At 37.2% G+C, this 24446-nt stretch overlaps 2 protein-coding genes across 2 annotated transcripts in view; both read right to left on the reverse strand.

Annotated features, from left to right (window-relative positions):
- The window catches only part of LOC139976951 (uncharacterized), a 90885-nt gene that overhangs the window by 48881 nt on the left and 17558 nt on the right, over positions 1 to 24446 (reverse strand). The window lies entirely within an intron of this gene.
- LOC139976952 (uncharacterized) overlaps positions 1 to 24446 on the reverse strand; it is a 44639-nt gene that overhangs the window by 2828 nt on the left and 17365 nt on the right. The window contains exons 4-19 of the mRNA XM_071985858.1: positions 24209 to 24446; positions 23138 to 23230; positions 21707 to 21766; positions 20794 to 20871; positions 19568 to 19627; positions 18660 to 18719; positions 18112 to 18171; positions 16782 to 17105; positions 12631 to 12860; positions 12315 to 12458; positions 10624 to 10767; positions 9309 to 9365; positions 8129 to 8363; positions 920 to 1083; positions 415 to 636; positions 86 to 298 (exon numbers count right to left, since the gene is read on the reverse strand). Coding sequence (XP_071841959.1) covers positions 1052 to 1083; positions 8129 to 8363; positions 9309 to 9365; positions 10624 to 10767; positions 12315 to 12458; positions 12631 to 12860; positions 16782 to 17105; positions 18112 to 18171; positions 18660 to 18719; positions 19568 to 19627; positions 20794 to 20871; positions 21707 to 21766; positions 23138 to 23230; positions 24209 to 24446 — 1815 coding nt within the window. The 3' untranslated portion in view covers positions 86 to 298; positions 415 to 636; positions 920 to 1051. The remainder of the gene's footprint in view (positions 1 to 85; positions 299 to 414; positions 637 to 919; positions 1084 to 8128; positions 8364 to 9308; positions 9366 to 10623; positions 10768 to 12314; positions 12459 to 12630; positions 12861 to 16781; positions 17106 to 18111; positions 18172 to 18659; positions 18720 to 19567; positions 19628 to 20793; positions 20872 to 21706; positions 21767 to 23137; positions 23231 to 24208) is intronic.

Consider the following 24446-nt stretch of genomic DNA (forward strand, 5'->3'; position numbering starts at 1 on the left):
AGAGATGTGAAATATCATCTTTATTACCATGAAATATAACATGAACTGTATACTCACTGTAAACAAACTGGAATTGAACACTTACCAATGGATTAATTGGTGACGATCTTGATATATGCATTGATTGTGGAGCTGTCTCGAAGGGAAAGCAAACATGGTAACTTGCTGGATCCCTGGCTAGCTTTGTAAGATTTACGCTGGAAGTCATCTTAATTAAGTGATATTATTAAATATAACAGATCCCTCTTCCAATACCAGCTCAACAAATTCACAGAACTACCTTCTTCTGTAGCATTACCTATTGAACCAAAGAGAATAACAATTGTATAAATGACAAAAAAGGAATTCCATAACCGTTAAAATGATTCCACATATTTGCCAATGTGTGGTGGTAGATTTGTCTGCAGACTGTACCTTTTCGAACCAACTAAGTTTTCCACTAAACAATCCATGTTGATGTGTATGTAGGTAGAGATGTGTAAGCGCAGGCTTTTGTGTAGTTACCACCTCCTGTGTAGGTACATCAGGCTCCTGTGCAGGTAGATAATACCCCTTTGTAGGAACACCATGCTCCTGTGTAGGAACATCAGGCCCCTGTGTAGGTACATCAGGCCCACATGTAGGAACATAATTCCTCTGTGTAGATACAAACAGAAATACATAACTGTTAATGATATGTTTCAATCTTAAATATTACAGAGATGTGATGTATTATCCTTGCATCACTTTATCTCATATGTAACCAAGCACCCTGGGAGTGCACATACAGTTTCATGGAAAGTATAGTTAGAGATAAAAAAAAACTCTAGGCATGTATACAATGCATACTAAGTTTGATATGAAAGTCAATGCCTGCCCCATGCACAAACACAACATGCACACATACTCACATCCACAACAGAAACGAAATATAACTTACCTTTTTGTCACTTTCTTGTCAATATAAAGTTATCCTAGAGGAGTTTTGGATTTTCCACTTTGGCCAGCCACGTGGCCAGCCACAAAACACTCCATGATGATATGTGGACTCCTGTGAAGCGGCTTATTAGTCCTATGTAGGTTCATTACGGCCCTGCATAGTCACTAAAAAAAAACAGTGATATTTTGGTATTTAAATATTAGAACTATATTTGCTATAAGGAAAAACATTTACTGTGATATATCAGGGCTAGAAAGCTGCTGGTAATTCCTGACATTTGTAAGCTGGATATTACATGAATCAGACACCCATCATTAAAAGGGAAATGTGTTCTCTTTTACTATAAACGACATATTTAAATGAATATATATTGGAGATATTATCATGCATCTACTGCATGATTGCTTATGGCAATAACAGTTAACATATGTCATAATATGTAAACTATAACGAATGTGGTATGTGCATTGAAAAAAAAATACAAGATTATTGCTCCTAGTGATGAGGCTTGGACATTAAATGGGTATGTGACTGTTATGAGGAAACGAAACATGCTCTACACTGTCAGTGGAAAACCACATCTCAATGTCTTGACTCAAGATATTGGTTGATTGGATGAACCTATTTTGACTAGTAAAATCCTCCATTCGTCCATGCAATGGATCATTATAGTAGGTGGTCTGTGGTGTCGAAACAGCAAATGTTTGCAAGTCTACTTTTCTATTTTGATATTTTATTTGATGTATTTGTGAAACCTGGTACATTTGGACTGTTGGCTAGCTATTAAGGTTCTATGTATTTAGAATTTAATTGGAAGGCAACGTTTTGTAGAAATATTGTCTTCCTCCGTGAATATGGGAGTTGAATATTATGAATTAAAACAAAAAGAAATTTTAAGCTGAATTGCGATGACATCATTCAGTTGTTGCCAGATGCATTTCACAAAATACCACCAAATTTAAAGATTTTCCGTCTTTGCCATTAGACATATTTTTAAGGTTTTGACACAGATTTTCAGCATTTTCTCTAAGGAATCAACTTCAGCCACCTGAATACCCCTTGAATGTTACTGTGAATACATATTATTTCCCAGATAACATCATGCTAGCGGTCCACCGGCGGCCCGCCAGCTGCACCACTGGCGGTCCACCGGCGGGGAAAGCCGGCGGAACGCCAGAGATTTGGCCGGCTTTAATCCGGCGGTCTGCCGGCGTCTACGCCAGAAGACCGCCGGAGAGACGCCAGCGTACCGCCGGTGTACCGCCAGTGTTTCACAAGCAGACCGCTAAAGAAACGCCAGCGTACCGCCGGTGTACCGCCAGTGTTCCACCGGCAGATCGCCGAAGAAACTCCAGCGTACCGCCGGTGTTCCACCAGTAGACCGCCAAAGAAACGCCAGCGTACCGCCGAAGAAACGCCAGCGTACCGCCGGTGTACCGTCAGTGTTCCACCAGCAGACCGCCGAAGAAACGCCAGTGTACCGCCGGTGTACTACCAGCAGACCGCCGGAGAAACACAAGCTTACCACCGGAGTACCGCTGAATTTCTGTCAGAGAGAGCCACTGGCTATCCACTAGCTAATATCCAGTGTTCTGGCGACCTGCTAGCCCAAATCTGGTATTCCGCCAGCAACCCGCTAGGCAGAGATCTTCACATGAATTGCTAACCAAATATCTGTGTTCCGGCAGAAAACTGTCTGTCAAATATCTGGTTTTGTCCCAGCACATTGTCAAGGGAATGCCAGCAAGAGTGCCAGCTTGTTTGGGGTGTACTACTAGAACAGAGCTATTGGTCTACCTGCAGATTTTACTGAATTACACATGCGGTTACATGTGAAGAAATAATGACTAACACAGTGAAATTAGTTGCTATCATTTTATTACGCCTGTAAATTACAAAGCGAGAAAATGAGTTCCAGCATTAAATATTGCAACAGCACTAAAGAAATTCACTCGTCAACTGTTTGTGGTGTAGTCCGAGATTTTCGCCCTCCCTCACAATCAGATGCATCCTTCAGAAATCTCACCACCGCCGCCTGAATATCAGATGAAGTCGATTGTGCAGTTCCTCCGTACAGCTTCTGTTAATACGAAACACATTACACAAAACATTACATAAAAGACTGCATTCTACACAAGCAATAAAATGAAGCCAATAATGGGTTACCCGATACTCATAGCTAGAACAGTTACTACTGTTCATGTTCCACAACCATGTATCAGTTACTACTGTACTGTGCTCGTAACACAGTAACATGTGTTACAGGTGGCACGTGGCAAGTTTTTTGTAAATGCAAATTTAAAAAAAAAAATTAAATTATAAAATTTAAAACATTAAAAAAAATTAAATTTAAACTTTTTTTAAAATTACTGCAAATTTTCACCTGTCTGACTCTTAGTTCGAGGTGTCACAGCTTTTTGATAATTACTGTGCCAACTGTAACACTAGCTATGAGTATCGGCTGGGGTCTCACATTATGATCACAATTGGTTAAACTACATTATTCACATTTTCACACATTTACCATTTTTTCAGTGATATACGAAATATTTCCTTTGCCTTTGACAGTCACCTTCTTTCATTTTATACTGAACACATGCATTACTGTTGCAAATCCAGGTCCCATCAATTGGGAAAGAAAGTGACAATGGACTGGTCAATAAAATCATATGGTGAATTAACTTTAAAATCAATGCTGAATGCTGCTTTTCAACTGCATCTGAAACAACACATCTTACATCAACATATATTTGTAGTAACTTTTTTAAATGACCAGAATTCAATGTATATTAAAGCAAGAATTCTCGTTGATGGGGTGTTGCATTGAAAAGTTGGCCGATCCATGAGTCAAATTCACAACCCCTTCCCCACAACTCAAGGTTCTCTTCACTGCTGCTGAAAACAAAAATGACACATATAAACTCACTTTCAATTATGTATTTCATACACTTCGCAAAGGCTGTTTTCCCAGTGGTACATGTCCAGTTCAGTGTGGTAGCAACTGCATTTGCCAATACATCACCCATGATTCTTTAACGCACTCCTTCAACATGTTGCCACCAAGAATTGATAGTCTTTTCTTCTTGAAACAACAACAAAAGAAAAGTTAATCAGAAACCATTCAATAATTATTATACAAACATAAATATTCAAGTAATTCTATTTCATCCCACACTTTGGCATCTTTTGCTAATTTCTTATCAATATTTTAAGAGGAACTAGCAATGCAGTGCTGCAATGTTCCTTTCTGAGTCCAGTCAAAAACAAGATTGATTTAACAGCCCACTTATGTAGAATGCACCGCAATGTAAAATCATTTCTGGCCAAACTCTTGTTATCTAAATGCTTTCATGTCTGTTACTACCTTAGAATTTTAATTGTCTCCCAGGAAAAGGAAATTAGCCCCTCAGGAAATATTTTATTTTGTACAGACCACTGACACAATAAAACCTGACTTGGCTTCAAATTTATAATGATAAACTAACATTACACTCTGGAAAACTGTTTTCTGATTACTTTCCTTACACTTTTAAACTGACTTACCAAATATCTTTCCAAAGCCTTGTTTGTTTCAATAGAGTCATCCAGGTTATTAAATTCCTCCAAAGATCCCACAGGAATAGTAATGCGCTGGCTTCTAACTTAGTTCTTGAAAATCCTGATCTGGAAAAATTGATAAATTGTGATTAAATCTGCTGACTCCATCTTCCTCAAAAAGCAACAACAACAACAACATACTTTGGTGTTTCCATACTGCAAATTAAAGTTAACAGTAAATAAGTTCACAACAACATATTGTGCAGGAGAGGAATGGCTATCTGTCGCTCCTTTATATACTTAGAATCCTTTCACTATTAACTTCAACTGTGTCATCATGCAGCTCAAAAGTTATCATTATTGCATGTTTCTTGTAAAATAGTGTTGACATGCCCATCAACCTCATTTTGTATTTTCCTTGTTTAGTTCGCCAGGGATTTCACATGAGTCATTTTTTCCCCTGTTAATCTACCACAAAGAAAGAACCAAAAACAACAACCTAGAGCTCTTCATTCTGTATCCATTACTTACAATGGGCATCACCCCTTCAATTAATTTTTTTTTTGGAGAACTTCCTACAGTGTCCCTATATAAGGTCAAATTTACATCATCAAATACAGACAAATCATGTTATTTGTTACTTTGTCTGCAGAGCTTTTTAAACAGAATAACAACTGGTAATTACCCTCCTGCTTGCCCAAAGTTGTATCTACTTTCATTGCCATTTAATTCACCTGGGAATACAATAGAGGGGCAAACTGAACCTAAACTACCTCCACTAACTATGCTTTCAATGATTTATTGCCAAGGAATTTAAACAGTTCTCCCCCCCCCCCCGCAACACTGTAAACTTTTAACCCTTTAAAGTAACGTTCCATAGAGTTAAATAGTGGCATGCAGTACAGACATAGCATAGAGGCAGTTCAGCTATTGGGCAAATAAACTTTACTTTAACTGAGGATCACTTCAATGTAGGCAGTTATTTTCTTGGAAATCATGCGCAGAATGATTCACCAGAAACTGAGCACATGGAATAGACCCAATGCAAATATTTCAAATTGACAGTAGCCAAGACAAAAAGCAACAAAAAGAGATAAGGCAGCCACAATTTTTTTAGAAGCCTAGAGGCTAGATATGAAATATTTTTCATTATCGTGTTGGTTGGTATCACCAAAGGCGTAGGAACCGGGGGGCTGGGGGGTGCCAGCCCCCCAGTGAAAAATGTGGAGGGGCGGAAGTATCATTCCGCCCCCCCCCCCGCAAGTCAGAAAACCCCTTTTTCATTTCAAAATGAGAAAAAAGTCTCATCTGGAGCACCAAATTGCATCTAAGGCCAGGCGAAAATACAAAATTAAGTTTACAAAATGGAGTGGGTGTTGAAGTGTGCCATATTGCACCCTCTTCCAGGCGGGCCATCAGTTTTCAGCCCCCCACTCAAAGGTACCTTCCTATGCTACTGGGTATCACTATACTCCACAGGAGTACTCATAAACTATGATGACGATGATCTATTGTTCTCCAAAATGCTTAATTTGTCACATAAACTTTGAAGCCTAAGCACTAAACATGAAATCCAAAAAGATTTAACCACCAACCCATTCCTGATACTTAAAAACAACCATACTTATATTATTATTAATAAGGTTTTAACATTGAGTCTTCACCTTCTTAACTAGGCCTAGGGGCCTAGCTATAAACAAATAAAACAGTACATTATTTCTTAAAAGTTATGGATGACCATGATTTTTCAATACTGTAAAATACCAAATGATTTAAAACTAGGCCTAGGCCCCTAGTACTAGTGTACTACTACTACTAGTAGTAACTAGTACTAGGTATAGTAATATATATTTCAGAATATGATATTTAAAATTAGGAGGAAGCCTTCCATAGTCATCTAGTAATATTTACAGTATTAACCTTCTGCAGATAACAGTTTTCTTCTAATACAGTCAGCAAACAAATGTTTCGGCATAACATTGCATAACCTAGCTATTATACAAACAACGGTCATTAGTTTACCTTTATGTGTGATCGTTATTGCTCAGCCTAACACAATTAACACCTACAAATGTAGGCTAGGTGTAATTCATACACCGCGAAAGGCTTCTCATTAAGCGATACATTCTAGCCTAACGCTAGATTACGTCTAAGTTTATTTAAAAAATAGTCACTTCAAATACTTGCGAAATCAATTATGTACAACTGTCAACCCTTAGTAAGAAAAAACAGGTACATACCTCTTAAGCAAATTTGTATCTGCAGACTGCAAGTACTTTCAAAAGAATAGATCAGGATATCCGACATCGAAAGAGTTTTAACGGATTACGAAAGCGACCGCTTTTCAAACTAGCTGCTATATATGAGGACACTGAGCATTGCGGTTTAGCGATTGGATGCCAGTTATACTAGGCTCGTTCGATCAGTCAAAAATGTTTTCTGAACTGTTTTCTCTCAACTTCGCTAAATTGTTGATTAATAAATACTTCTTGGGATAGTTGAAATTTATTAAAGTATTTGGATATCGCTTATAACGTTATTGCTTAATATTTATTTCAGAATTTGAATTTGTTGAAAATATTATTCTGTAAGTGTTCCTGTGGTTAAGGGTATTACCCGCCCATTTTGCCCAAATGCTTGCCAACATTTCTTCATGTGGTATCCGTCAGACTCGTTCGATCAGTAATTTTTTTCCCCTTCAAATATTATGTAGTGTATGATAATATATATTACATTGGATGGTAAGCAAAATTTAACTACTTTGAGTTAGCTCAATCTTTAATTACCTTATAGTTATTGGCGAATATAGGTTATAGGAAAATATTATTCTGTTAATTGTGCCAGTGTGGTAAGGTAACTTCCCGCCAATTCTGCACAAAAGCTATCCAACATTTCCTCCGGCGGTACTGCTGTCGGCATTCCGCTGGACTTACAAGCCAGCTGTAATATCTATCGGTCCGTTAGCGGGCCACCAGCCGTTGCCTAATAACGTATTAGCCCATGCAGCCGCATACTATGTACACAAAATCCAAGTATTCTTAATTTTTCTCTCCACAGGAACAAATATATACAAAAAGCACAGGTAAAATAGTTTCATAGAAACTCATCTTTAACTAAACTTTCACATAGAGACTTAAGATTTTGGACAGACCCGATCCGATGGTCAATGTGTATGTGAGCTTGTGTAAATTGCTGAGTGACTTTCTTAACATAATATTTGTGGGAAATTTTCTACGGTGTTACGTGGTCGGTCTGCTGTCGGAATTCTGCTAGGTGTTTCCAAGCAACAATGTCTATCGGTCCGTTGGCGGTCCTCCAGCGTGTAACCACCGGCTTTTTTACGACGTCGATACGCTGTTGGTCCGCTGTCGGCAATACGCTGGGTTTTTCCAAGCAGCTATGGCTATCGGTCCGTTGGCGGACCTCCAGCGTGTAACCGCCGGCTTTATTACGACGTCGATACGCTGTTGGTCCGCTGTCGGCAATACGCTGGGTTTTTCCAAGCAGCAATGTCTATCGGTCCGTTGGCGGACCTCCAGCTTTTTACCGCCAGCGTTTTTACGCCAGCGGACCGCCAGTGTGATGCGTACTGGGTTGTATGCATGTATTGTTAGATAAATTATCAACCTGAATGAAGTCATCAATATCAATCCAGTCAATAGTTATCATTACCTTGGCTCTCCACATACTCTCGAAGATCTCTTCGGCCGGCCTTGTCCAAAGCTGTAGCAAGCACTCTGCAGGTGGCCCCAGTACCATTCCTTTTTCTCCAGAGTCGAAGCATAAAGTATTTTGTGTCTTGATGACACCGGCGATTATCTTCCTTTAAATTATCAAGATCAGCATCGCTAATATTCAGATACCTGGCAAGGCTTTGCCACTCTGAACACAGCTTTTCTGCCAAATACTACAAGAAAGATGAATTGAAATTAAATCTGCTTCATTTACATTCAAAACATAAATATCTTACACTAAGGACAATTTATAGAATAGCTGTGGATAGAAGAGACCTCGATAAATTGGTACACTACTTGCTTGTGGTCTAGTTGAAACAACTTAATTGATGTGGCAATAAAACATCAGAGGGGCTAACTCCAGGAACAAAGCATAAAGTAGTTTGTGGTTACGATATTCCCGGTATTATTTTCTTTTATATTATGAAGATTGCATTCGCTAATGTTCAACCCCCTGACAAGCATTTGCCACTCTCCAGTCAGTTTTGGTACCAACTCCTACAACAAAGATGAAATGGTCGGAAGATACCTCAATGAGTTTGTAAACTAATGGCTTGTGGTCTAGTTGAAACAAATAAATTGATGTGACAATAGAACATCAGAGGGGCTTATATTGTAATATTTGTACAAATAGTAGATGCTTCATTGTCCAGTAACTAAAAAAAACATTTGTACAGATAGTAGATGCTTCATTGTCCAGTAACTATAAAAAACTACCCTAAATACCCTAAATAACTGCCCTAAATAACTACCCTAAATACCCTAAATAACTGCCTATCTTCTTTCTGCCACACAAATACATAACATAATGCTATTTCCACTTGGAACAGTATTATATCTGTACAATCCTTACAAATTTACTTATAAAAAGCAAATTTCAGAACCCACCAGACCTCTGGGAGAATGGCCACAAATAAGTTAATTTATTACAGTCATTGGTATATGACATATTAGGTAGTAGAGCCATGGGATGCAGGATGAGGCATGACAGCTAGCAGGACACTTTACTGATCACAGACCACCCTGCACAACCCCTCCAAACTAACACAACAATTTTGTCGCCTATCCCTGGATCATTGTTGTAGGATATTGACAAACATCATTAGGATAATAAATACCTCTATAATGCAATCAGATACTGTACTGTCTGCAATTTCACCTGTGGACTGATTCCCCTGTGGAAGAGAACATACATTACCATTAAACTTGCCACAAAGATACATTGTTCCAAACTAATCTTTTCGAAGGCTGCAAAATACACTAATTTATCTTACACATACTATAATAGCTAATTCAATCTCCATATAATTGGTGTAAGGATGAAACCATAGCATTAGAGAAGAATTGCAAGAAGTGGGAGAAAAGGAGGTATTACCAAACGGGTAGAAACACACGCATAGAGAAAAGAATCTACTCATTTAAATCACTTCCTGATATTCATTAATTATTTTCTCCATCTCTCCATTCACACACCCTTGCAAAATATTGTCGTCTTGTAAAATATGTTTTTACTTTTATTTTGCAAATGGAAATGCAAAGAATGCTCAGTATCATGCATAGCTTGTCATCATGATTAAGCAATCATATATTTCTTGTTATACTAGACATTTTCTTTTGCTTTTCATAAAAGTACAAAGTCTTGAGTTTTATAGACCTTATGTTCCTCCATATCATTTTATGGCTGGACCACAGTTTGCCTCTTACTCTACATTTTATATCAGTTAGAAAGTAAAGAAGTCTGTATACATTTCATAAAACTATATGTTGAGAGGTGTTCGTGGTGTTCGAGGTTAAAGTAGGGAGTTGTTATGGAACAACTCCCTGGTTAAAGCCAAATGCAGAAGTTACAATATCATCAAGTAAACATAAACACCAGGAAGGTTACAAACATTATGGAGAGATTCATTAAATGCCAGACCTATTTTGCATGGCGTTGTGACATCTAAAAGCCTATACAAAAACATAATTTAATATAGCCAGTTGATAATAATAAAACTGATGCTGGTTGCACAATTCAGGCCAAAAGCAGATCAAAAATTATTTCCTGACTATCTACAGAATTGTATGACAAAATTAGTAATGTTGACACCTAAAATTATCTTCAATAGTTGTGAGGTATATAATGCAACACATTACAATTATGTTACAACCCTAAAATTTTTTTTTGTTAAATTGATGTCAGGTACAATGGTTCACTTTAATATTACATCATGCAGCACATGCTAATGAGGCTATGATCCCTCAACTCAAGTGGAAAATGTCTACCTATTCAGATGATGCAGTGCTGAATAAAACAGTAGCTATTAACCACTTAGTTCATGAAAATGTCAAGAGCATGTAAGCTTAACAGCTTGATGATTACACTACTGATCTAGCCTTTTTGATTCCTTGTTACAAATTCTGTTAAATCATTTCCATTTCAAAACAACATACCTCCATTTCTATTTCAAATGTAATCGGATTATAGTCCCCCTGTTGTGCTGTAAAATTGCAGAATGAGTCCATATTTTGTTTCCTATGAAGTACAAATGGCTCTACGCGTTCTTCAGACAATGCTATAGATCGCCAAGGTATCTCCTTAAAAAGAAAGAAAATAATAAATGCAATTTGTGAGGTTAAACCATGGAGATGCATTGCTTAACCAGAATGCAAAATGCAATGTGGTTTCGATGATGTAACATGAACAGTTTTCTGCATGAATCTGACGTAATGTATAGTGAGGGTGTACACATTTGCAAGAGTTTTAGATTTGACCTCTGATGACCCAAGATGACCTTTGACCTCCACCAAAAACAATAGGCTTCTTTAACTCAATGTGTTACTTCTACACACTACATTAGAGCCAAGCTTCCAGTATTGAGATATCGTGATTGCAAGGTTTTCACAATTTGACCCTGGTGACCCCAAATGACCTTTGTCCTCCATGAAAAACAGTAGGCTTCTTTTACACAATGTGGTACTCCTTCACACTAAATATGAGGTCTGCCCATGATTCCCGTCTTGAGATATCATGTTTACGAGGTTTTCACAATTTGACCACTGGTGACCCCAAATAACCTTTGACCTCCACCAAAAACGATAGAATGTTTGTACTCAATGTGGTACTTCTACACACTAAATATGAAGTCTGCCCATGCTTCCCATCTTGAGATATTGTGTTTACAAAGTTTTCACAATTTGATCCCTGGTGACCCCAAATGACCTTTAACTTCCACCATAACAATAGGCTTCTTGTGCTCAATGTGTTACTTCTATACACTAACTATGAGGTTGGTCTGACTTTCCCTTCTTGCGATATCGTGTTTACAAGTTTTCACAATTTGACCCCTGGTGACCCCAAATGACCTTTGACCTCCACCCAAAAAATAGGCTTCTTGTATTCAATGTGGTACTTCTACACATTAAATATGAAATTGGCCTGACCTTCCCCTCTTGAGATATTGTGTTTACTAGCTGGGCGTCACAAACACAAACACACACACACACAGTTACACGCACACATACGCCATCATGAATGCATAGGTTACGATTATCATCGAAACCAAAAAACTTCATGGTATGCTTCCAGTGCAGATGATATATCAAAGAAATATTTATGTCACAGTATTTTAGAGCGAGTAAATACGATGCACCACATCTCCTACCCGAGCTGACATTGTACAGTAAGTGCATAACTTAGTACAATTGTGTATATACCATAGTATTATACCATGTTAGCCAGAGTGCTGTATGTCATTATAAGTTCAACCTGGTTAGCGCTTGCTTGGTTTATACCCACAGAAAAAAAAAGTTTTTCAGGGTATCATGTGATCTACGAAGTGACCAAAGCTCTTCCTTATCTTAGCTTATGAAGCAGCTGCAGCAGGAATAAACTTTCACAAAAGAGTTTGAGGAGTGAGATAAGGAAGTTAGCTTTGGTTGCTTTGTTTAATAATCATTTGATACCTTGAAATTGTTGTTTTTTCCGAGTTTAAACCAAGTTGAACTTGTAATGGTAAACAAAGGAAACGTGACATTTAATCATACTCACATTTAATAACACATGCTGTTATCAAGTCTAAATTAAAGTACTCTGTTAATATCTAACCAATTGTCAATTGAAATATGCAAATTACAAAATTTACTTTCTTTGCTTTTCTTTGCTCTGTAAACCAAGTATCGCCTGGATCAGTGCCATTAAATGATATAGTTAATGGCTGTTTTCCTTCTTTCAAAAATGTTAAATGGAAGCGTCGTTCAGGTTTCATATCTTGATTCCATTTTAGTATCTGAAATGGAAATAATATACTAGATGATATTCTCAATTTATGTCAATCTTACTCATCAATTCATAGGTTAGTTATAAAAAAAAGCATTCTTACTTTTGTAAAAAATATGTTTGCCGGTGTACTATTTTAGAAAGAATGATGCATCACAACACACCATTTAATAATAATTTACATTTGGTTCACCACGTTCAGGAATGTCTTCGTAATATCCAACTTCTACTTTGGCAGTTTGCTTATTTCGTAGTATCTTTTTCGCTGCAAATACCACAAGATTCTTAGCTTCAACTTCGGTGTCATCAATTATAACCTTCAACCAGCAAAAGCCAAGTAGCCTCACTGTACACTTTGAACGATGAAAGATGTAAGGGCTGAGCGGTCTCTCTTCCCAACGGGGTCTTTGGCCTGTCAAGTTTACAGAAATGAATTTCAATCAGATAAATGAAATCACTAAGAGTTTTGGGTTTGATATTTTATACTAAAACAGTCAGTAAACGTTGTGCACGGTATTTCATAAATATTAACTGATCATAATGCAAGCTGTCAATTTGATCTCATTGCTCAGAATTTGCTTTCCAGTGTGTTTGTCTATGATTGAATTTACTTTTAGCTGAAACGGTGAATAGTTTGCTTACTAAGTAAATATTTATTATCATTATACAGAGATGTCAATGTAAATTACAATGATGTTTCTTCTTTTAGTAACATCCTGACACATTGACCGCACCAGAGCAGCAATAAACAATACACAGGATAGAAGGATTTATGAAGTGTCTATCAATATTAAGAGGAGTGTGTATTTCTGAGAAAGCTTTTTTATTAATCCGTTCCCTGTGGGGGAGTGAAATAACAAGAGCCCAGGGGCACTGTGCTTCCTTGCGTAGGGGTATATGACAATACCAGGTGCGTATCCAGGGGGGGCGTTGGGGGCGCGCGCCCCCCGGGTAAGAAAAAGAGGAGAGAAAAAAAGAGAAGAAAAAAAGGAAAAAAGAGGGGGGAAGAGAGGAGGAGGAGGAGAGGAAGGAAGGGAAAAGAAAAAGAAGAAAGAGAGGAAAGGGAGAATAGGAGGGAGTTAAAGAAAAACGCCAAGACACCGGGAAGAGAAAGAGGAACAGTGACATTATTACAGCGCTGATCCCTATTATATACACAGGGTAGCCAGTGACGGATCAAGGATTTCGGAAGAGGCGTGTGCCTCACCCTACCCCTTACACCGACAACTCCATTTTTGACGTTTCCATTTTTCTTCTCTCACTCATGATCTATATATTCTGTATATGGTCTATCATAACGCGTGTGTGTGTATATACGCCTTAATTGTAGAACGGTGCTATGAAACCAACTGTGGCTGGTCTCGAACTCGACCGTGTCGTCGGGGAACATGACAAATTTCGGGAAGGGGGCGACCGCCCCCCCCCCCCCTTCAGCATATTTTTTTTATGATATCGCTAGTAATTTCAAAATAGAAAGTGCTTAGATGCAACTTATAAGGCCTGGGAAGTGTCATTTCCAGCGATCTGGGAGGCATCTTCGGCCAAAATTTTCTTATACGCTTCGCGCCAACTAATGGAGGAGCTACGCTTACTAATTTGCCTACAGGCTTCGCCCTTTCCTTGGCGAATTCCTTGCTACGCGCCGGTTATACATATATATTGGTTTTTGGCATCTAACTGACCTTTGGTAACCTTTTGCGGGCACCAAAAACAATAGGGATCTTCCTCTAACTATGGGATATCCACCCACCAAGTTTGATCATGATACATTCATTCTTTATTGAGATATCGTGTACACAAGCCAAGCGTCACATACACACACACACTCATAAACGCGTACACACACCAAGTTGAACGCATAGGTTCCTTGCTTTGCAAAAAGCAAGGAACCAAAAATCAAGATCCAACAGTCTGTATAATTCACAATTTACAATTTCACAATTCACAATCTTCATTCTACAACTTTGCAACCACCCCCCCCCCCCCCAATAAAAAACACCAGAAAGCCAGTGGACTTGTTGCGATTCCTTGCCAATTGTTTTCGACATTGTTGATTAAATTTGTCAGCAAGGTTCTTTCACTGACTGTGGACCTACCTACTATTATGTTAGCTTACCATGTTTACAAGCTATTTTTAGCAATAATCAACTCATGCCCTGCCCCCTAATAAATGTGCATACTATCACATTGAACATACATTATCATGTACTCGCTATCTACCAACACCTTCACACAAAGTATGATTCAATTCTGTGACCTCATTACTATTCTTGACATGAGCGCCAAAATGAATGGGCTCTTCTACTCACTATGGTGCATATATGTACCAAGTATGACTTCAATCCAACTTGTCGTTGTTCAGTTACCGTGTTTACAAGCTATTTTGGTGAAAATAAACTAAAGCCCCGCCCTCTAATAAATATGCATAATATCAACTTGAGCATACATCACAATGTACCCACTATCTACCAACACATTAATACCAAGTATAAATAAATTCTGACTTTTGGTTGAGCAGTTATTAGCATTTGAAGACTTTCACGTTTGCCCCTGTGACCTCATTATTATTCATTAGATGAGCACCAAAACCAACAGAGTTCTTCTACTCACTATGGCGCATATATGTACCACGTATGATTTCAATCCAATTTTTCATTGTTCCGTTACCATGTTTACAAGCTATTTTAGTGAATAAACTTATGCCCGCCCCCTTATATAAATACGCATAATATCAACTTGAACATACATCACCATGTACCCACTATCTACCAACACATTAATACCAAGTATGAATGAATTCTGACTTTCGGTTGTGGAGTTATTAGCATTTGGGGATCTTCACGTTTGCCCCTGTGACCTCATTATTATTCATTAGATGAGCACCAAAACCAATAGAGTTCTTCTACTCACTATGGCGCATCTATGAAATAATTATGACTTCAATTCAACCTGTCGTTGTTCAGTTACCGTGTTTTACAAGCTATTTTAGTGAAAATCAACTTAAGCCATGCCCCCTAATAAATATACATAATATCAAATTGAACATATATCAAAATGTACCTGCTGTCTACCAACATATTAATACCAAGTAAAAATAAATTCTGACTTTTGGTTGAGCAGTTATTAGCATTTGAAGATTTTTACGTTTGACCCAGTGACCTCATTATTATTGATGAAATGAGCACCAAAATCAATATGCTTCTTTTACTCAGTATGGCGCATCTATGCACCACGTATAACTTCAGTCCAACTTGCCATTGTTGAGTTATCGTGTTTACCAAGGGCGTCTCATACACACACACACAAACGCAAACACACACGCAATCACCATCACATCAAAGACCAACATAAATTCGTCCTATTACCCATTCAGTTTTGGTATCATTTCCCATTGTCACTTTATATTAAGGTAATAGCTAACTTGTGAAGGTTGCACAACTATTTAACATTTTTCATTTTGTATTTAATGCAAAACTTCAGATCATTAATCTTTCACTATAGGCTACTAGAAATTGTACCAGGCCATCAACTAGATTTGCAAGCCTTCCCAGAATCAGGCAAAAGGCACAAGGTACAAGAATCCTCTGCAGGACCCATAAAAGCTAGTTAGCAATGTTATATTGGTCCAGACAAAAGTGACAAGAAAGAGTTCCATCAATTCCGATTAGATTTGCTAGCCTCCCCTAAACCAATCACACAAGACACCACTTACAAAGACTCGCTGCTTGTCCCATACAGCTGGTGAACCAAGCCATTTTATTGGTCCAGAGAAGAAAAAAAAAAGAGTTCAATGCATTCCTTCATCAAGTCAAAAATTGAATATGTTGCAGTGGTCTTGAAGTGCACTGCCCTATGAAGAATTGTCAGAAAGATGCTTCTTTCATTTTAATGCATGACTTATTCATTGTGTTGCAGCCAAGTCTTCAACCACAAGATAATATCATACTAAATAATTTGTTGGCTGCATTTTTATATCTCCGAATCCTATTCACCAAAGTTTGCGGTTATAACAAGCACCCTTGACTAAACAGTTCTGTTGTAAATAATTTTTCAAAAGTTCTGAATGTTTACTTAGAGTTACTTTTCTCTAAATGAATATTATTTGTTTTAGCTTCTTTGATGAAAGGCAACAGTGTGGTATAGCAAATAAACGTTCACTGTTGCAGTGTATGTTATCAACTTTTCCATTCCACAATGCATTCCACACATGTTAGGTGGCAACTGTTGGTAGGGAGTAAAGTGAGATATTGTATGTGATAAATCATGTGAAGTTAAATTAAGTACAATAATGTGTGTAATTAAGCAAAATAAAGTAAGATAAAGTGAGATTTACCTTCTTCATGGTGACTGACATAAATCTTGGCTTTAGCTTTTTCCTCATTAATAAAAGTTAGACAATGTGGTAAGGTCAATGAAACTTCACGTTTCAACTGCAAACCATTCGGCAGAAGCTCCAATACCACTGATGAATTACTAGAAAAGGATGTGGCTGGTTCATTCGAAAGACTTGGTGGAACTATTTTTACTTGGATATTGTGTTCCTCTGTCACTGCTTTTGGTGGAAAAACCAGTTTAATACCCGTGTTTGGAATCTGTAATAATCCTCCCTTTCCAGATATGGAAGATGTTATTTTCATGGTGTCTGGAGGCTTCCAGTCTGAGGGAAAATAGTATAATTGGTCCCTGATAGTATCATCTGTTTATACTTTAAACAATATTCCAGTGATTGATGTTCACTGTTTACATAGTTACTGGAAATTATCCATCTTTGTAAAAGCATATGCTACTAGAAGTTTTATTTTATTTAAACATTATAATTTAACTTAATGAATGCATCTGTTAGCACCCCAGTTTGTTAAGTGAAGGCAAGTTAGCTTTTATTAATTCAAAAGATAAAAATGATTTATCCCTTGAGGAAATAACTTTCTTACACCTTGATAAACTAACACATGCAGAGAACATAGACAATAAATCGCCAAAATGAATCACATTTCACGGAAATGAAAAGTTATGCCTTTTAAGAACCTCTGCCATGATGACATCACATCCTGTTGTAAGGACTCAACATCATCATACCATAAGGAAGAAATTAAATAATAGTTTACATTCAAACATCAGTATATCTAGGGTTAGTAATAATATTGAGAAAGAAAGGAGTAGCATCATGATTCCTGCTATCGTACAAGCATTGACTTTCATTCATATTGACAACCATTATGCTTTCATGATTTTAATGTTGCAATAAACTGTTTTTGTATTACAAGACAAATGATATATGACAATTTGATCATCAACATACTGTTATTAACTATGCTCATGAAACCTTAGACCACCTGTGATTTTTAATTACTATTTTAGAAATCATCTTGCAAAAACTCCCAAATGTGACGTAGCAAGTCATGCTCCTTCCCTCGTTCAGTACTATGAAAATAAGTAACAAAAGTAATGTCTTAGCAAGCAGAAATACCACCACTCGGGTACTTCTCATTCAGCTTTGATTCACTCAGAAGGCTTGTTTGGACGGAAAAAATTATTAGGGTTGAGAAATGTCTATATCCTGTACACCTCATGAGGTGTACATACTGACCAAGTGAAATGGAGCGTATGCCAACTTTCATTTAAAACCATAGCAGGTTTTAAAACCATAGAAGGTATGTACCCACCTTCTTCTTGCCTAAGGAGAGTTGGTGAAGGTCTGCGAATGGATGACTTGCTTCCGTCACCTACAAAGAAACATAACAGTAAAATATGCATTCTTTTCCAACGTAGTAAACAGAAACAAAATAGATTTGTTTCAAAGTTACTGAAAATGATCCATCTTTGCAAAAGCATATGCTACTAGCAGTTTTATTTCATTTAAACTTGGTGAAACTTACTGAATGCATCTGTTAGCACCTCAGTTTGTTAAGTCATGATGGCAATTTAGATGATTTTACTTCAACAATTACAAATGATTTATCCCTTGAGGAAATAACTTTCCTGCACCTTGATGAACTAATACATGCAGAAGCATTGACAATTAAATAGCAGAATCGTATCACATTTCTAGAAAATGAAAATAACCAATATAATTAATATTCTTCATATATTCACAAAGGTTGAGAAATGTCTACATTTTGTTCACCTCATGAGGTGTGCATACTGACCTAGTGAAATGAAAGTTGGAGTGTATGCCAACTTTCACTTAAAACCATAAAAGGTATGTACCCACCTTCTTCTTGCCTAAGGAGAGTTGGTGAAGGTCTGCGAATAGATGACTTGCTTCCTTCACCTTCAAAGAAACATAACAGTAAAATATGCATTCATTTCCCAAAGTAGTAAATAGAAACAAAATTATACTTGTTTTAAACTTCATGTCTTGTATTGTATTGAGTTTGTCCTGAGCTGGTGTACTTACCTCCAAAAGGAAAGTAGGGACATCCAGACCCAAGGTTAGGTCCGGGACAATTAAGTCCCTGGGCCCAATTATTTTAACATGTCATACATTCATGGAACATCGATGGCATATGCGAAGATTTCTTCTGGGAAAAGGAAGCCATGACTTGATCCATCCATCCCATGCATACTGGGGTCCCATGAAAGACATCAGGCCCCATGTTTGTAGCCCCACCTGACCCACCCTGTCGTCATGCATGGTACCTGAAAGTATCATCTGTTTATACTTTGAACAAAATTCCAGTGATTGATGTTCATAGTTTGACAAAGTTACTGAAAATGATTCATCTTTGCAAAAGCATATGCTACTAGCAGTTTTATTTTAATTTAAACTTGGTAAAATTTAATGAAATAAACCTGTTAGCACCCCAGTTTGTTAAGTCATGATGGCAATTAAGCTTATTTTACTTCAAAAGATACAAATTAATTATCCCTTGAGAAAATATCTTTCCTGCACCGTGATGAACTAATACATGCAGAGAACATTGACAATTAAATCTCCAAAAGGTACCACATTTCTAGAAAATGAAAATAACCATTATAATTAATATTCTTCATATATTTACAAAGGTTGAGAAATGTCTACATTTTGTTCACCTCATGAGGTGTGCATACTGACCTAGTGAAATGAAAGTTGGAGTGTATGCCAACTTTCACTTAAAACCATAAAAGGTATGTACCCACCTTCTCCTTGCCTAAGGAGAGTTGGTGAAGGTCTGAAAAGAGATGATATGCTTCCTTCACCTACAGAGAAAGATAAGAGTAAAATATGCATTCATTTCCCAAAGTAGTAAATAGAAACAAAATTATACTTGTTTTAAACTTCATGTCTTGTATTGCATTAATGCATTGAGTTTGTCCTGAGCTGGTGTACTTACCTCCAAAAGGAAAGTAGGGACATCCAGACCCAAGGTTAGGTCCGGGACAATTAAGTCCCTGGGCCCAATTATTTTAACATGTCATACATTCATGGAACATCGATGGCATATATGAAGATTTCTTCTGGGAAAAGGAAGCCATGACTTGATCCATCCATCCCATGCATACTGGGGTCCCATGAAAGACATCAGGCCCCATGTTTGTAGCCCCACCTGACCCACCCTGTCGTCATGAATGGTACCTGAAAGTATCATCTGTTTATACTTTGAACAAATTCCAGTGATTGATGTTCATAGTTTGACAAAGTTATTGAAAATAATTCATCTTTGCAAAAGAATATCCTACTAGCAGGTTTATTTATTTTAAACTTGGTGTAGTTTAATGAACGCAAGTTAGCATCCCGGTTAGTAAAGTAATGATTGCAAATTAGCTTAGTTTTCTTCAAAAATTAAAAATGATTTATCCGCTGAGGAAATAATTTTCCAGCAAACTTATGAACTGATACATGCAGAGAACATTGACAATTAAATAACCGAAACATATCACATTTCAAGGAAATAAAATAAGAAAAAACCCATTACAATGGGAAGTTATGCTTTTTAAGAACCTCTGCAATGATGACATCACATCCTGTTTCAAGGACTCAACATCATCGTACCACAAGGAGGGATTAAAATATAGTTTTTACTCAACCATCAGTATATCTTGGGTAAGTAATAATGAGTAATAATATACTCCTTTTCTCTCCCAGTACCATAAAACCTTAACACCTTAACAATAAGGAACATACGTAATGTTTCAGGAAGCAAATACCCCCGGTCAGGTACTTCTCATTCAGCTTTGATTCATGTCAGAAGAATGCTTTTTTGGACAACAAACATTGTTTTTCCATAAATATTCTTCATATATTCACAAGGGTTGAGAAATGTCTATATCTTGTACACCTCATGAGGTGTACATTCTGACATAGTTAAATGAAATTAGGAGTGTATGCCAACTTTCATTTTAAACCTTAGAAGGTATGTACCCACCTTCTTCTAATGTCTGCATTGGCCTTTCTCTCATATGGAATGGTGAGAAAGGGTTAGGGGATAAATAGATTCCTGTACCTACAAAGAAATATAATAGTAAAATATGCATTAGTTCCCAAAGTACTCAAGAGAAACATTATTAGAATTTGTTAAAGCTTTAAGTCTCATTTTGCATTGAATTTGTCTTCAGCTGGTGTACTTACCTCTGAAAATAAAGTGTGGACATCAGGACCCAGGTAAGGCTCGGGACAATTCAGTCATTGGGACCCATTCTTTTAAGACGTCATACATTCATGGCAGTTATGAAGAGTTTTTCTGGGGGTGGGAAGCCATGGCTTGATATATCTTTACCTATATATAAGGGGGTCCCATGAGGGACATCAGGCCCCATGTCTGTAGCCCCACCTGACCCACCCTGTCGTCAAGTCTAGTACCTGGAAGTATCATCTGTTTATACATAAACAGAATTCCAGTGATTAATGTTCATTGTTTGACAAAGCTACTGAAAATGATTCATCTTTGCAAAAGCATATGCTACTAGCAGTTCTATTTTAATTTAAACTTGGTAAAACCTAATGAAATATACCTGTTAACACCCCAGTTTGTTAAGTCTTGATGGCAATTAAGCTTATTTTACTTCAAAAGATACAAATGATTTCTCCTTTGTGGAAATAACTTTCCTGCACCTTGATGAACTAATACCTGCAGAGAACATTGACAATTAAATCGCCGAAATGTACCACATTTTTAGAAAATGAAAATAACCATTATAATTAATATTCTTCATATATTTACAAAGGTTGAGAAATGTCTATATTTTGTTCACCTTATGAGGTGTGCATACTGACCTAGTGAAATGAAAGTTGGAGTGTATGCCAACTTTCACTTAAAACCATAAAAGGTATTTACCCACCTTCTCCTTGCCTAAGGAGAGTCGGTGTAGGTCTGAAAAGGGGTGATATGCTTCCTTCACCTACAAAGAAAGATAAGAGTAAAATATGCATTCATTCCCAACGTAGTAAATAGAAACAAAATTATACTTGTTTTAAACTTCATGTCTTGTATTGTATTGAGTTTGTCCTGAGCTGGTGTACTTACCTCCAAAAGGAAAGTAGGGACATCCAGACCCAGGTTAAGTCCGGGACAATGAAGTACCTGGGCCTCATTATTTTAAGACGTCATACATTCATAGTACATTGATGGCATATATGAAGATTTCTTCTGGGAAAAGGAAGCCATGACTTGATCCATCCATCCCATGCATACTGGGGTCCCATGAAAGACATCAGGCCCCATGTTTGTAGCCCCACCTGACCCACCCTGTCGCCATGCATGGTACCTGAAAGTATCATCTGTTTATACTTTGAACAAAATTCCAGTGCTTGATGTTCATAGTTTGACAAAGTTACTGAAAATGATTATCTTTGCGAAAGCATATGCTACTAGCAGTTTTATTTAATTTAAACTTGGTAAAACTTAATGAAATAAACCTGTTAGCACCCCAGTTTGTTAAGTCATGATGGCAATTTAGCTTATTTTACTTCAACAGATACAAATGATTTATCCCTTGAGGAAATAACTTTCCTGCACCTTGATGAACTAATACATGCAGAAGCATTGACAATTAAATACCCGAAATGTATCACATTTCAGGAAATAAAAATACCCATTATATTTGGAAGTTACACCTTTAAAGAACCTCTGTCATGATGAAATCACATCCTGTTGTACAGGTAAGGACTCATTGTCATCGTACCAAGAGGATAAGTACACATTACCACATCAGTATATTTTGGGTAAGTAATGATATTGAGAAAGGAAAGGGAAAGGGAAGCAGCAGGATTCCTGCTATTGTGCAGGCATTGACTTTCATGCATGTTGACAACCTTTATTCTTTCGTGGTTTTAATGTTGCAGTAAAATATTTTTGTATTACAAGACAAATGACATATGAAAGTTTGATCATATACATGCTACTAACTATGCTCATAAAAGCTCAGCTCACCAGTGATTTTTAATTACTACTTTAAGAATCATCTTGCAAACACTTCCAAATGTGACGTAGCAATTAATACTGCTTTCCTCATTTAGTACTATAAAAACAGGCCACTGTAACAATAGGGAACAAACGTAATGTTTCAGCAAGCAGAATACCACCACTCGGGCAGTTCTCATTCAGCTTTGATTAATGTGAGATGACTGCTTGTTTGGACCAAAAAAAATTGTTCTTCCATAATGTTGAGGAATCCCAATATCATGTACACCTAATGAAGTGTACAGGATATAGTGATTAAAAGTTGGAGTGCACACCAACTTTCATTTAAATACATAGAAGGTATACCCACCATCTTCTTCTACTGTCAATTGTTGCTTATGAAATGTTGATGAAGATCTGTAAATGGATGACTTTCTTCCTTCACCTACAGAGAAACATGATACTAAAATATGCATTTATTTCCAAAGCAGTAAGTAGAAATATAATTAGACTTGTTTCAAGCTTAAAGTCACCATTTGTGTTGAATTTGTCCCAAGCTTAAAGGAAAGTAGGGACATCCAGACTTAGGTCAGGCCCGGGGACAATAAAGTCACTGAGCCCCATTCTTTTAAGACGTCATACATTCATGGTACATTTATGACATATATGAAGAGTTTTTCTGGAGGTAGGAAGCCATGGCTTGATCCATCCCTCCCATGCATACTGGGGTCCATTATTGACATCAGGCCCCATGTCTGTAGCCCCAAGCTGTCGTCAGGCCTGGTACCTGAATATATCACCTGTTTATATTTTAAAGGTATAATCCAGTGATTGATCTTCATTGTTTTACAAAGTTACTGGAAATTCTTCATCTTCAGCTCAAAAGCATATCCTATATACATATTAGCAGTTTAGTGTCACGTAGGTACAATATTGTTTTCCAAATTTGGTGGAATTCCATAATACATAGCCTGTTAACTCCCAGTTAATGAAGTCATTATGGCAGTTGAGCTGAAAATGTGTTTATTTTTCAATATACAAACAGAGTTTCAGATCCATCCAACTTTCATTTTGTGATATATGGGGTATCAATTGTCCGAATGAGACATCAATATAAAGAGACACATACACACCATTATTGCAAAGCTTATGACCTTCAATGGAACCCATAACACATATTTGAAACTAAATGGCCTGATTTAAGTCACTCTAGTGTTGCAGGATCAATTCATAAACCTCCATACATATTTCAAAATGACTACTTTGTGCTATCAGTTTCTATTAATAACATGATTTTCACCTAAATCAGTTTTTCTTATAGCATAGGATTGTCTGATATTTTTACTGCAAAAACAAGTATAAGGTCAACGTATTACTTGAATCAAACTTTTTTGGAACCCTACAAGTTACCACCCATCAATTATCCATTGCCTATACTTACTTCTTCCTGTTAAGAGCTTGTTAAGTGCCCCAAGGTTCTCAAATAATTCATCAGTGAGAGCAGATGGTATAATCCATTTGTTCTCTAGTTCCACTAACAGGTCCTCGGAGTGTGATGGGCTGTTAATGATGGCCTTTACATGTTTCAGAGGAAACATGAAGAAATTTGCAAGGTTTTCGCTGTCACTTCTTGTCATCACTGCAAACACCTTTTGCAAATACCTTTTTCTCAAAAGATC

The sequence above is a fragment of the Apostichopus japonicus genome, chromosome 12 (assembly GCF_037975245.1).
Source record: "Apostichopus japonicus isolate 1M-3 chromosome 12, ASM3797524v1, whole genome shotgun sequence".
Classification (NCBI taxonomy): Eukaryota; Metazoa; Echinodermata; class Holothuroidea; order Aspidochirotida; family Stichopodidae; genus Apostichopus; species Apostichopus japonicus.